Genomic DNA, 15,116 nt, shown 5'->3' with positions numbered 1-15,116 from the left:
AGTCTAAGTCCGGATTCACCTCTCCCTTCTGCTCTCAAATTCAGTTCATTTAATTTTATTCATATAGCTCCAATTCACAACACGTCAAAGTACTATACAGTTCACCAGATCATACAGTCAAACTGATTCTAAGTTTTCTATCTGACTAAAAACCAGTTGATTGCATCGACTCATTGATTTGAAGGCAATCCCTCACACTAAGCACGCTTGTAGAGACAATGGAGAGGAAAAACTCCCTTTGAACAGGAAGAAACCTCCAGCAGAACCAGGCTCAGTGTGAGCGGCCATCTGCCGAGGCCAACTGGGGTTCAAGGAGACAGAAGCAGAGATACAAAAAGCAGCTGTAAAAGGCAACGGCATCCAGGAAACACACAGCCAGGCAGACGAGCTCTGACCCAGCTCCCATGTCAGAGCATGAAGAGAGAACATCCAGCCAGTCACAGTCAGAGAAACAGGACTACACTAAAAAGCCGGCCGATCTCAAACATCTATAAACAAGGGTGTTGGTGGCAGCAGCACAGGTGATATTTCTCTCTAGGATGGAGTCACAGCCAAACAGGAACAGACCAGATGAAGCTTCTATGAGAAAAAGCAGAGCGAGCAGAACATTAGAGATTGAACTGATTCTGCAGAGTGGAAGAATAGAGACAGAATGAAGGAGAATGAAGAAATAGGGCTCTCTATGTACTCCAGCAGTCTAAGCCTATAGCAGCATAACTATAGAGATAGCTCAGGCTAACCTGAGCCTCTCTAACTGCTTTATCAAGGTGTTAAGCCTACCCTTACAAGTAGACAGGGTGTCTGCCTCAAAGACTAAAACTGGTAGTTGGTTCCACAGGAGATTGAGAGATTGAGAGAGAATTGCTCTGTTAGGGACATAAGGAACAATCAGATATATTATTTAAGAAACAATGTCCAAAGTATGAAGATGAGAATGCGTGGGACTGTTCACTTTGTTCAAAGTCATGCGTGGCTTGTATGACTAAGTTAGTGGTCCACCTTCAAACCAGCCTGCTTTTTAAAAATGAATATACAAAGAGAATCATGTGGAGAATTAAAAAAACTATTTTAACTTTTTACACTTAGAACTAACATCAGTGATTATCAATATTGTTGTATGTCTTCCATTTTCTTCCAGTTGGTCAACTTGCTTCCTGTTGTAGATTCTCTCTTCCCATCCAGTGCAGCTCTACATTTTTCATCCTAAAGCAGCTCCTTGGTCTTCATATTCTTGTTTTTATTAGCATTTGGCAAACAACTTTTGTCGTGCATTCCCTCCACCTTCTGAAATGCAGTGTGGGGCATTAAGGCTTGGCAGTTTTGTCTCTAAATTCTACCAAATATTCCTGTGGATCTTAAAATTTTAAATCTATCCTAAAAAAAGATTGATCCATTACAGGCTAATGTTTCTCTGATTAAGAAAGGAATAATTTGATCTAAAAGTTTAGGTTTAAATAATCACTGGTTTCTATACTTCATATATTAATAATGACATGCTCTACAGAATAGCAACGATTTAGCGTTTCCCATTATGTGTAAGGTACTAGTTAATCCTCTGGTTTCCATCTTTTAAAAATCTAAAATCCTCCTTTCACTTCTTTTTTCCACTTTCTTTTAATCTTTTCTTGACACTTGACTTTTGACTAACATATTTTACATAAAAAATCCAACTATTTAAAGCTCCCCCTTTGCATACATATCTATCAGTTCTTTTCCTTCTACTTCTATATGAGATGGAACCCACATAAATACGATATCTTTTCTGGAATGGAATAATCAAATATTTCTTAAAATAATATATTGTCTTGAATATGATTTCTTGTTTCGAGTGCTATATAGTGCAAAACCAAAATCCGAATTTAGTAAATCAATCTTCTCCATCTAGTTTAAAACTGTGAAATTATCACTCACTCTTGTAATTCATGCAATACCTAAATCTATTCTGACAAAAGAAATTCAAACTATCCACCATTTTAGATGCATCTGTTTATACAACCATATATCCAGAATAGGATTTCCTAACATAACTCTTAAAAGCATCACTATTACACGTCTTCCATTTCACCAGACATAAGTCAACCTTCTTAGAAAAAAATATTGAGCAACAACAGATAGTGGCACAAACAGACTTTAGAGCAGCTTCTTCTATAATAGGGAGGTAGTCTACCAATTAAAACATTCACAGTAAAATTTATCTTCTCAAAAAGACACACAAAGAGGCGGAAAAACCGACTTCATCTAAATCACTTGTTACGCTGGAAAATAGGAAAAACAAGTAGCTCAACTTTACTTCAAATAAGTGTATTTTTGTTTAAACCCCCCCCAAAAAGATCCTCAATGATCTTGTTATAAAGGTAAAATGGTCATCCCGTTAGCGGATCATCTAATTTACCTGCTCAAATGAAGGACAAATACACTTATTCTAAGTTTGACTTATTTTTAGATCAGGTTTTGCAGCACAGAAGTTTATGTCTGGAATTTTAAAACACTAAGAGGACCACACTCAGGGTTGGACTCTATTACTGATAATGCTGTAAAGGTATCTGCCCCTCATAGATCTATGCATTTTCATTTCATATCTTAAATAATTTTAATAGAATATTAGAAGAAAACCTGAATAAACATGAAAGGTCAGGCTTGATGTTTTTCATTGGCATTGTGTTTCTAACAACGCTGTAGAGACATTCTTTGACCGAATCAGTCTTTGCAGAATAGTTTTGATCCAGCCACATTAGGAGAGTTTATGAGCATGTTCTGCTTGTTGTAGATCATGTCAGTGCAGTACAACTCCTGTCTGGTTTAAGCCTGGCCTGTGATACGGCGACTCACCTGGCTGTAAGGTATAGGTAGCCAAAATGGGCTTCAGCTTTGAATCCCAACTTGATGAGCAGACAGATCGGAAAATTCATGCTTCCACAAATTATGGCCAACCTGAAGCAATAGGACTGTGCCACCATTGTGTTTTAACATTGGTGTTGCTTTATAGACCATTCGACATCAGATGTAATAAAACATCTAAAAAGCCCCACTTTTGTCTCATCAGTTCAGACCGTTCCTCCAGGAGTTTCTTGGTAAAACTGAGGCAGGCCTTTGTTTCAAGTCAGCAGAGGTTCTGATCTTGGAAATCTCCCATATTCTTCTTTTTTTGTATAACCACTTCATTTTATTTTTGAAACATGAACTGCTGCATCTGAGGCCTGTAGAGCTTTAGTCATCCAGCAACAATAAAGGTTCTGCTTTGAATTAGAGAAAATCTACCGTTTTGGGACGAATCAGAAGAAAAGTTAATCTCTTGCAAAGTATGTTTTAGCCTTAAGAGTTTTTGGGGGGTTTAACATTCTCTAGTGTCTTTAGACAGAAACACCAGTTTGCCATTCTTCACATTATTAGACTGGTTATACTTAGGTTTTCACTTATTTAGAGAATATAGCTAATCAAAATAAACTTAGCAGCAAAAAGCCTTCAAATAAAATGACAAATTCAAAACATTTTGTTTATTTTATAGGACAATCTTTGTTTGATAAATCTTTTTTCTAGATGATCTGAAATATTTCACTTGGAACAATAAAGGAATAAACCTGTGTTTTAATTCTGTTCTTAAAATGGACACAAACAGAGCTTTCTAGTGGATAGAACTTATTCCACTAAATTTTCAGTTGATATTCTGTCTGAAACCATAAGTCTTTACACATCTGTAATGAAATACAACGCAAGGTTTGTTCTAAAATTGTGAAAAAAATTAAAAAAATCCTGCAACTTTATTATCTAATAAAAGTTGGATATTAGTCCAGCTTTCATATCTGTATTCCGCTACTAAAGAGTTATAAAGAACATGAAATCAGCACTAATGTTGAAAGAATGCATGCAACTAGTGGAATACATTACCTTGCTTCCAGCGCCCTCTGTTGGTGGCTTCCTAGAAGCACTCATTTCTATTGCTTAATTTAACACACGCAAACTATCTCCAAAGAACAAAACCAATTTTGTTTTACTGCAGCTTTATCGGTATAGATTACATCTTTTTCCAAATGGTTCAACTCTTTAGAAACAGTCCTCATGTCATAATTATTTTGCTGCCAAACTTATTCATTTAATCGTCTTAATCATTGTCACCTTCGTCTGATGCCGAATTAAATCACAAAATTAATATTTATATCCCCTTCAGATATTACAGCTCAGTACAAATCACTCAGATCCCCCACCCACCCCCAAAGGGAAAAAAACTAATTAGACAAACATTGATTAACATTTTTATTGTTCATAAGTCATTTCTGCACAAATGTTTACTAAAGAGAAAGAAAAAAAAGAAAAAACACAAAAGTGGAGACTGGAAGTTTATCTCCAACTTTGTTTTCTATATAGAATATAGCTCAAACTATCTTAGTTATAATAAAATCCTTCTTAGAATCACTGAAAAGAAAAAAAAAATAAGCTGAGGGAGGTGAGGTGTGTGCATAGCTTATAACCACCTCCATAAGAGAAACTAAAAGATTTAAATAAAGATTTAAAAGAAATTAAAAATGAGGTGATGATGTAAACCCAAATTGGGACTAAACTGTCAGTGGTTCACCCCAAACATGAGAAAAAGGACATAGAGCCGCAACACGATGCGGGAGAGACTAAACGGCTTAAAATGAGCCACGATGAAGAGAATGAAAAACTGGATCATTCAGGAAACAAAAACGGTTCAAATACAGTTTTTCCTGTGACGTCGTTTCTGACGTTAACGCAATAAAACTGTTTTCAGATAAAAATCTTTATTCTAACACCAAAGCAGTGTTTTTATCCTGCAGTTAGAAAAAAATTAAATATTCCAAATAAGGAATTGTAGATAAATCTCCCCTTTAGAAACTAGACCTAAAGGGTGGAGGACTTTAGTGGTTAAAAGCATTTCAGGCATTTTTAACAAATATTCTCTGAACCAAGAATTTGGCTGATGGGTGTTTGAAACGACGCTTCACCAAAAGATCCTTTATTGCTCTGTCCACTATCAGCAAAAGTGGATTTTAATTCAAACTAACTCCAAACTAAATAAGGCGATTCTTTGCTCCCAAGTTCAGCAGATAAAAGATTAACTAAAAACATGCTTGGAAATCTAGCAGGAAAAGCAAAAAAACAAAACCAGCCAGCTGGTTCTGAAAAAGATCACTTCCTTTCAATTTGGAGTCTGATGTGGTATTTTTGTTCCTGTTTCAGTCCAGTCTGTTCATTATTAGCAGTCCAGCTCCAGTAAACATCACAGGAACAATGTCGCTCCACCAGGGGGCAACAAAGAGCTCAACAGACCCTCTTCCAGATGTGAAGTTTTCTGCAGCTGGTTCCAATAAAGAGCCGAACAGTTTGTTCAGTTGAACTGATGGTCATCGTGCGTTTTAAGCCGAGCAGAACTGATTTGTTCCGATTAATCCTTCATGGAACTGAAGCAACAAGGCAGCAGCTTAGTGTTCAAACACGCAGCGAGTGGGAAAAACGGAGCTAAACTAACATCTCTCCTCACCGACACAAGCACTCCAACCACAGTTTTCATGGTGCTTTCGGCTCATTAGAGAGAAACTTAAAGGCACAGATTGCCCCGATCAACAGGGAGGAAAATATAAATGTTCATCATTAAACCTCTCTTACTTTTAGTGTTTGATCAAGGAGTTTAAACTCTTCAAATCTTTCTATTGTTGTCGATTCCTGTTTTGTGTTTGGATCCCTAACCAGCAGGATTACAGATTCTGCACCCATTTACATGCAGCACAGATTTCAGAGAAACGTCACAAACAATGATCCATCTGGGCAGCAAAGTCAGACTTTTAGACAAACTGAAAATTCTGCTTCTTTATGAAAAAAAAAAAAAAATCCTGACAAGAAAAAAGGTACAGATTCAGATCAGAGAGTGGAATAAAAATTAAAAGCTTATAGTGAATTTGACATTTTAACAGATAAATCAAGCCTGTTATCTATTATCTGAAGGTTTCCTTTAGATCTATTGCTTCTATTCAGACAGATTAACAGACATGTCATCCACAGGGAGTCTCTGATCATTTCAGCTCGAATGGAAATGATTCAAATTAGGAAAATAAGAGTGATATCTTTAAGGTTGCAGAAAAGGCAATAAGGTTTACAAAACAAAGTGTGCAGAAAGTGCCAGAAGAGTAGGAAATGGTGCAGAAGCTGAACAGTCAGACTCACTGAAAGAAGAGGCAGTCAGAGCTCTGACGTCCATCATGAATGGGTCACACACGACAAAACAAAACAAAAAAAGAAAAGAAAAAGCTGCACACAGTGAGAAACGTGTAATCAAAATGAGCTGATATGGTGAGAGGATGTTTTATCTAATATAAATGTCAAAATGTAGAACATCTAATTAAATCTTCCTCTCCTGACCTTTTTTTTAACCTTTTTATTTTCTTTCAGAACAGCTTTCACCTTTCCAGCTGTCCAGCTTTCTGTCAAAAAGCTGGACACAAAATGATGCATTAGACACTTCTGAACTTCTTCATTCACACAAAGCAGGGAGCATCTTCCCTTCAACATCACAAGGAGGCAGCTATGACAGTGCAGACAGACACTGCAAACGAACTGGACATAAAGTGCAAACAGACGTGGTTTTTCCCTCTCATGGCGTCAGACCAGCTGAAGCTCCAGTAAAACCAGAGGCAGAAGGTGAGCAGGCGGCTGGTCTAATGGCTCTCTATCACCACCGGCTCATAGCCGCCGGCAGAAACCCTGAAAAGAGACAAAAAAAGAAAGGGTGACGCATCCGGTCAAACTCTTCAAGTTCTGCTTGCTCATCAGGAGGCTGATGAAAAGAGGAGCAATTCATTACAGGAAACAGAAACTGGGATTTCAAATCCAAAAAGGAAAAAATTTAAATGTTATATCCAGACAGACGGATGGATGAAGCTCATCTAAAATTCAGGAAACGCATTCAAACCTTAACAAAATGAAGTACGATAATATAAAGACTGGTAAAGTGCTGTAATAAATGGTGACCTGGTCAGTTAAGTAGCAGAGGAGTCGTCAGTCAGACGTTTTGGTGTAAATCAAATTAGCTGCAGGTCCTACAGGGGGAACAAAGACGAGCAGAAATAAAAACAGGAATAGTTTTTCAGGCGGAGGCCAGAAGCCGTTCTTTTCTGCTCGTATTTATCTTTTTCCTGTGTCTCAGTAGTTGTCATTAGATCAGGGTGTGTTGGTAACATGGGGCAATAGCTGGACCCTACAGAGGTTGGAGGTCTTTAACCTTTTAGCAGGACCAGGATCTGCTCCCGGATCCTCTGTAGGTCCTAGGTTCCTCCTCTTTGATTTCTGTTCAGATTTCTTGCTAAAAATATAAAACCTAAAATTACCATCAAATGATTCTACACATTATGTTTCTAACATCACCTATTCCAGGTCTGTGATTTTTTTTTTTCAGTCCATCAGAGTTCTTATCCAGACTTTGGAGAAAACTTGTTTCCAGCTCACGGAGAATTAAAGCTTCAGAGATTAACTGCAGTAAGCTCAAACATCGGGTACATGATAATTATATAATAGCTGGAACTGATTTCAAATTGTCAGGAAATAAAGAGCCAGAAGTCATGAACTGAAAGGAAATTATTCATGTTGCAGAAGTAGTTAAAGAAAGGTACTGGTCATAAGGCATACACCTCCAGAGATTAGACAGCAGAACAATTTCAAATAAGGTTTTATTCTCCACTGGATCAACTTCTGCTTTCTGACCAACAGTTTAAAAGCAAGAAGATGAATCAGGATGGATGCAGAGAGGAGGGTCCACAGACGGTCTCACCTGTTTCCCAGCCGGATGGCGCTGAGCGCTGTGGTTCCATCTCTGCTGACAAACAGTCGCAGGTTACTGTCTGAAAAGCAGAAACACAGCAGAGAATGTCAACAGAGCTACAACTACCGCAATATTCAGCTGAATAATCTGCTGGTGCTTTCATTTTCTGATGGATGCTGTTATATCTGGCTACAATAAACACAGCAAACCGCTGCAAGTATCTGGGTGGGGATGCCCCTTCCAGCAGGGACACACTGTGGACATGCACCCAGAGCTGGGACAGAATGCTGCACAGAATACCCCTGTGTTAAAATGGCCTAGTCAAAGTCCAGAATGTAGTCAAACAGAGAGGCTGTTTCTCAATATGTGTACTTGTGCGTTCTCCCGTGCTCATGAAATTTCCTCAGCCTCGGCCCTAGTACTGTTCCAATTCACAAGAACAGTGAACGGAAAAAGTCCCCGGATGTTGTTCCTGCCCCTCCCTATTTACCGAGTATGCATCAGAGCAGACTTGTCCGTTCTTGAGATTGACAGCTGTCTCAGCATGCACTGCGGCGGCAGCAGCAGCTTCCAGGTTAGCCCTCACAGAGCTCAGAATATTAAGTTAAAAATTCTCTTTTCTGATGCTGTTGTTCAATAAAAGTAAGTTTTAAGATCATTTGAGGCGAGAACATTATACTTTTAAACGTCACTATATGGCCCATTTACTGATTTGATGCATAAAAAATATATATATATTTTTTTTAAATCCGAAGTTGAAAGGACTGCAGCAACCAGTGGACCTCCGAGGGTAACGGCGGCCTGGTCTAAACATAGCCCGTCTGCGGCAGCCCTCTCTCGGCGTGAAGGACCGCTGGCTCTGATGGCGAGTGTTTTGGTTTATTTGGCAAAATTTTAATTTGATTTGTGTCCATCATTATTCCACCACTAAAAGATAAAAGTAAGAATATATAATTATCAAAAGACAATTAATAACAGGAGGTGTAATGCAGCTCTAGACTAGCCTAGCATGTGGTGACGTCACAAGTACGCTTCTGATCCAATTGACCCATATTTAAGCTGCGTGCTCGCAGAGTCTATACTCTATCTGAAATCATTTGAAAAAGGAAGAAAAATCTTTTGAAAGGTTAAAGTCCAACTGATCTTAAGGCTTTTTACAGAGATAAAAATGTTGCTTGTTATTCCTGAGGGTCTAATGATCACTCCAGTGACCAGGTGCACATTCCAGCTCAGCTTCGAGAGTTTCCACCGTTAAGGAGGTGAACAAACGAGCCGGACCAGGTCGGCTCAAGCTGCATCAGGAGGTCTTTTGTTTGAGCTCTGGGGTCCAAAGTTGGAGTTTCATCATAGTTGTGACATTTGGTACAAACTCCAACCCTTCAGCGGTTCCAGTGCAAAAACTAAGCTGTGCTGCAATCAGTGGCTGCACCTCCTCAAACACACCAACACGAAGCTTCCCCTGCAGAGACCGCTGGGAGGCCACTCTCACTCTACCTTCAGTGTTGTTGACATCTGCAAAGTTTTGGCTCTGGACAATTTTCTCCACAATGTCGTCGGCATCAATACGGGTGTCGTTTACCCAGGTGGGGTGACTCTCCACCGAGTCCTGCTTCCTCCTGAAACACGGGAAAACGATTGGTGAAAGTAGCAACAGAAATCTGTAACTCCAGGTTGGATGGAAGTATTTTCCCTCTATCTGTACCTGAGGGGTCGGTTTGGGGGCAGCACAGGTCGAGGGGGTCGTGGAGGTCTCTCTGGACGTCCGGCGTCCTTGTCGCTCTCTGGTGGCGTGTCAGTGGAGAAGCACAGTCCTCCAGATGCGCTGCTTCCTGTGGAGGTATTCCTGCGATGCGTGAGGTCCGACAGGCTGGAGGAGCAGGAGTGCTCTGTGCTGTAGCCTGAGGGACAAAAGAGGAAATCAAAACAAGAAAACGTAAAAACAGCATGTTTGGCCTCTGATGATGACTTTTATTTAGCCTGATGTTTGTGGAGAAAGATTAGAGAAATCCAAATGTAGAGCGCCGTTTAAAAATAACCACACTTTCTATACATTTCCATCTTTTTTCCAGCTGCACAGGAACCCCTGATATCTAAATATTTAAACGAAGTTCCAATAAATTCTGAGCGACTTCTCAGAATTTAAGAATTGACCATCAGACCTGCTGGTGAATTTCCTACCTGAGATTTTGCTCTGCTGGCTGGCGTAGCTGGAGTTCCGCGAATGGCCGGACTGGAAAGCCTCTGCCGGACCAGACTGGTTCTGATACATCTCAGAGTCGTCAAGGAGACCTGAAGACAGCAGAGAAAGAAAACAGATCAGTCAGCTCCTCGTAGGCGGGAAGAATGAGTCAAAACATTTCACACAGATTAGCCTCCAGCCAATCTTTTCGTTTATGTTAGCGGCAGAAGGAAGCAGAACTAGATGAGCTGTAATTCAGGGATCCAGAGTAAAATGTCTCTGTTCGGTTCTAACTGACCCATCGTCGACTCCACCAAGTTCACAATAAAATATCGAGCAATTCTACGGTTTTAAACTGAAACTGTTTCCTTTTTTTTCCTTTTCAAAACTAAAAAGTTTTTGTTTTTAAATCCATTGAGAATAGACTAATTTTATAAGGTTTCGTGAAATTTTTGCAGCGTTTTCAGATTTAAAATCCTTTGGGGAAAGTTTGTAAGTTTGATGATTGCATCCAAATTCATGTTCACTCTAAAAGGTCTTTTTATAGACCTGGCCCACCTAATTAACCCACAAAAATGTTTGTCCACCTGAAATTGAGTCTGGTTTAAAAGCACAGAACATTTTTATGAATCCTAATCAAAAAGAAGCTTTATTAAAATCAAAACTACATTAAACCCAAGAAACCTAAGCTAAAAGTTGGATCCAAGTACTTAGCAAAACCTCTGGTTTAGACTTATTTTAAGGTTAAATTAATTTAAAAAAAAGTCAAAATAAATTGGTAAAGTTTAGAGAGCTGAAAATAATGCTAACAGAAAACACAGAGGATGTTAAAAGGCCTTTTCTCCTGCATAGCCTAACCTTCCTGGTCAAACACCAAAGGCCCAAACTCTGCCTAAACCGAGCATTTCACAAACTGGGAGCTTGATCTGAAACCTAACTTGATCTCGGAGCAGAGTACAGCAGCATAAGTTTATAGTATTTAGAGAAACGTGACACTCTGAAGTGTGAAACCCACCCGAACTGATGATGGAGGGCCGAGGCTTGGAGGCCCGGCCCAGAGAGACGCCTCCGGCTGGCCCGCTTCCCTCAGCTGTTCCCTCCCCCTTACAGTCCAGCTGCAGGGTGTGTTCCCGTCCTGGGACAGAGATGGACTTTGCTGTACTTGGAGGGCTGCAGCAATGGGGGAAATAAAAAAGCAAAACAAAATAAATGATGCAAAACGGTTTTATCAGTCTGGAAGAGATTAAAGGGAGCAGAAAGTGCTGCAGTGCTTAGCGGTGCCCCACACGATAAGACTGTCTTCACCGACTGAAGGAAAAAATGAGTCATTGTTTCAACAAATACTTTAAGTTTACAAAGAAAATGTTTCAAGGTTTTAATCTTCTCACACAAGAACCTGAAAAATCAAACCCTACAGAAGAAATATCAGAAAGACTGGATGTATTTTTTTGTGAAAAGATGAGCATTGATACCGCCTAAACCGAGTAAAAAGGACCAGAGCTTCAACCAGGAACAGTTTCTGCTCCTTCAAAGGGCTCACAGAATGATTCTATAGGGTATGTGGTGTTGGTCCTTAAGGTCTATGAATAGGGTGTGTAACATCGGTTGAGGAGGGGTGGCTCATGGCTCTCTGCTGAGGTCCCGTCCAGTCAGCGGCCCAGCAGTCAACACCTCATACCACCACAAAAAAAATAAATAAAAAAATGTGTCCTCCTTTTCAAGAACTCAAATCTGGTCACCATAGATATGCTAGTATTGCTATCAACAGCTTAGCGACAAACTAATACTAACAGCTTTTGGTTGTGGTGGCCTTACGGTCAGAACAGCCCCTCAGTTCAGGAAAAATAAGTTTAGTCTTGGGTAAAATGCTTAGAGCAAATGAACAGCTGAGCATCAAACTTTGCAGGGATCTTCTGATACACAAAAATAATCCCTGCCTGTCGAGTCAGGAAGACTGTGAAAGATTTCCCCTTACTCTGTGCAGCCTGGAACACTGCATTACTGACCGTGGTTCTGACTCATTTTCAATAGAGAAACTGCCTGCTTTGTAATTCTTGTAGAAATAAACCCAACTATAGGCTAAACAGCTAAACTTGTGTCCTACATCTTCCTCTATTCATGCTCTTGGTCCAGTGAACCAGTGGGCTGGTCTGTATGTTAATTTCGGGCGTGACAAAAGTACAGGCCAGATCACCTTCATGCCTTCACCTCTAGATGAAGCTGCTGTGGATCCTTCTGGACTCTCCAAAAGAATGTATAAGTATCTTCTTTAACACAAGTAGCATGGTTTCATCATTCAAACAAAGCATTTTAACGAGTCACAGACACAGGGAGAAAAAAAAAAGAAAAAAACTGAATTAATGTTGAGCTTACGTTTTGAAACAGGGATCTCCAGAAAGAAGAGTCATTCCGATGATCACCTGTAAGACGTGAAACAGAAAAGTCTCTTTAAACACAACAGCTCAGATGAAGAAATATCACTTTTCCCATTCCGATAGATTTCTCCTGACCTCATCGAGTCTGTTTTTAACGTGTTAACATATTTGATGAGATTCGATTATGCAAGGTTTATACTCTCCACTGAAATAAAATTTTTCTTAGAAGAACAAAAGTCAAAATAGTGCGGTTTTAAATTTGTAGATGTTATTCCAGTGACAGAAAGAATAAAGCTAAACTGGTAGAGCCTGCAGGAATCGCCCATTAGACCCACTGAGGTGTGGCAGAAGTGGAGAAGCAGGCCCATTGCACTGGTTCAACAATTATTACAACAATATAGAATAAATAGCTTGTAGATGTATCTCATGTCAAAGACAAAATGTTCCTGAATTTGCACATCATGTCAGAAACAAACTCTTGTTCCATGACTGATCATCTCACCCTTCCACGACCGATGGTTTCAAACACATTGCACTTTACTTCTTTACTGTAATTTACTGTAAGTTAATGAACTTGCATGGTGTACTGCTACTGTTTATTTTGATAAACAGAAATACTGGAAGTACAGTCTACTTCACTGCTGTTTGGAGTGGAGTTCCCTGTCTAATGCCACTACAATGTGCATTTATTTTTTGTTGTGTTGCTTTATAGTATTATACATATTTCATAGACAGATGTAGCTTATTATTGCGCATAAATATCAAGTTCTAAAATATATATTTTTTTATTCTTAGATTATAAACTCTACACATATATCTTGATATATATGTATAATTGTCCCTAAAAGGAAAATGGTGAAGATAAGTGCATTAGTCCATTTCATTAATGAACCAATATTTAGTATTTTATATTCTATAATTTAAATAAATGTTATATTTAAAGTTATGATAAGGAAATTATTAAATTATGAATTCTTTTTTGAAAAAGTAGTTATTCTAATAGTACAGTGACGGAACTAATAACTACATTTTTGTAAACAAGACCCGTTGCTTTTTTTCAGTAACCTTCCTTACACTAAAACCAACAGGCTGAGTCTTAACTAACCGCTGTTTGTTTAGCAAAAAAACGATGGACTAAAAACGTCTTGCAAAAAGAGGCGGGTGGAGAAATTTCCAGAGATATTCGTCCCTACTTGCAGCTAAAGGAGGATAATAAGAGGTAATGCATACACCACCACTTTTAAATATTTATTTGCATTGATTCAAACTCAAACATTTTTGTCAGATATCTAAAAAAAACACATTAACATTTGAGCCTATTCTAAAGTTTAACCAGAAACCCAGCCTGAACTCTTCTGTCATTTATAATGTTTTATACAGCCTCAGTCGTCTCCTTGCCTTCAGTATGGAGTTGTCCTGCCGTGTGTTCTTGGTGTCATATCCTTCCAGCAGACAGCAGCGAACCGTAGAGCCAGAACCGGCAAACTCGGCCATGTTGAGGTCTGTGAAGCCCAGCTGAGGGGAGAGAAGAGGAGTTTGAACTTAGTTAATTGCAGATTCACTAATGGAGGCTTTGAGCTGCATCTATTTCAGGCACATGCTGAGAAAAACTAAGAATCCTGTGACACCCAGTGTTTAGCAAGCTGAGTAATCTCACTTTAACAGCAACGTTTCAAGTTTTAGTTTATGACAGGGAGCAAAAACCACACGGCAGTCTTTGTAGATATAGCACCGGTTTATTTTTAACATTATTTTTGTTTTTCTTTCTTAAATCTGGAGCTTCTTTAATTTCCAGAATGACTGGATCTGATGAGCCATTACTATATACTCTATATGATAACACTTCTGGTCACTCTAGAGCAGTAAACTATGGTCCAAGCTCCACCCAACCAAACCTGCTCCATATTCTGTCCATGATTGTTTTGGTTGTTTTAATTCACGATTGTCCAGCCTCTAACATCGGATCTGCATATCAAATCAAGCCTCATCTACCTCATAGCAGGTGTGGACTTGGACTTGATTCTTGTCAAACTTGAGTAAAAGATTTGATGACTAGACTCGTTAGGAAAATATATCAGGAAAATGACTTGAGTCTCGAATCTAACTGGAAAAATAATTAATTTCGATCAGATTTCTTTACTTAAAATGGATTCATGTTCTTATTAAAGTCAGAAATAAGGTTGGAGAGTGCTCCCAAGCTGCAAACTCTTAGCCCACTTCAGGGCTTAAAGCCTTTGAGGAACAAGTTGAACATTTAGAAAGCATATGTACGACTTGTGACTACACATGCTAGATTTACATGGCTAAGCAGGTACATCACAGAGCTAAATAAAAGAATTGGGTGCTGTGGTGTCGACGTTCTCTGGAACTCTGAATGCTTAGGCAGACCAGATGAAGGTTTCTATGCTACCAGCTATTAAATAAACCCTTCCCCTTCCAGCATGACTGTGTACTAGTGAATAAAGCAAAAATCGTGGAGAGAGGCTGACCTGGATAAGCTTGACCGACCTGCAAAGAGTTCAGAAGTAATAACTAGTCTGTTGATGTACTGAACTACATCTCTGTCGCTCTGGGATGAACAACCCGCCTCCTCATCATCCGCAGCTGTTCCAAAACGCTGCAGCCAGTCAGTAACAGACGCAAAAACAAAACTCCCAGATTTTCCTCCCTTTACCAGTTGCCTGCACGTTTTCTGATCATTTATCAGATTTTACAGTCAGGCACCTCCTACCTCTCAGCTCTGTTCCCAGCAGAACTCTGAGGTCCGGTAACCCGGAGCTTATTGATATTTAAG

General features: G+C 39.3%; 1 protein-coding gene across 1 annotated transcript in view; it reads right to left on the bottom strand.

The window, feature by feature from the left end:
* Positions 1-6,438: 6,438 nt before the first annotated feature.
* The window catches only part of LOC107083998 (protein FAM102A-like), a 28,586-nt gene continuing 19,908 nt past the window's right edge, over positions 6,439-15,116 (bottom strand). The window contains exons 5-12 of the mRNA XM_015373623.1: positions 13,721-13,837; positions 12,321-12,367; positions 10,963-11,117; positions 9,947-10,057; positions 9,471-9,666; positions 9,263-9,384; positions 7,778-7,847; positions 6,439-6,714 (exon numbers count right to left, since the gene is read on the bottom strand). Of these exons, the coding sequence (XP_015229109.1) occupies positions 6,669-6,714; positions 7,778-7,847; positions 9,263-9,384; positions 9,471-9,666; positions 9,947-10,057; positions 10,963-11,117; positions 12,321-12,367; positions 13,721-13,837 (864 nt within the window). The 3' untranslated portion in view covers positions 6,439-6,668. The remainder of the gene's footprint in view (positions 6,715-7,777; positions 7,848-9,262; positions 9,385-9,470; positions 9,667-9,946; positions 10,058-10,962; positions 11,118-12,320; positions 12,368-13,720; positions 13,838-15,116) is intronic.

The sequence above is a fragment of the Cyprinodon variegatus genome, unplaced genomic scaffold (assembly GCF_000732505.1).
Source record: "Cyprinodon variegatus isolate N-32 unplaced genomic scaffold, C_variegatus-1.0 Scaffold89, whole genome shotgun sequence".
In the NCBI taxonomy this organism is placed as follows: domain Eukaryota; kingdom Metazoa; phylum Chordata; class Actinopteri; order Cyprinodontiformes; family Cyprinodontidae; genus Cyprinodon; species Cyprinodon variegatus.
The sequence above is the reverse complement of the archived record's forward strand: the minus strand, read 5'-3'. Positions and strand labels throughout refer to the sequence as shown.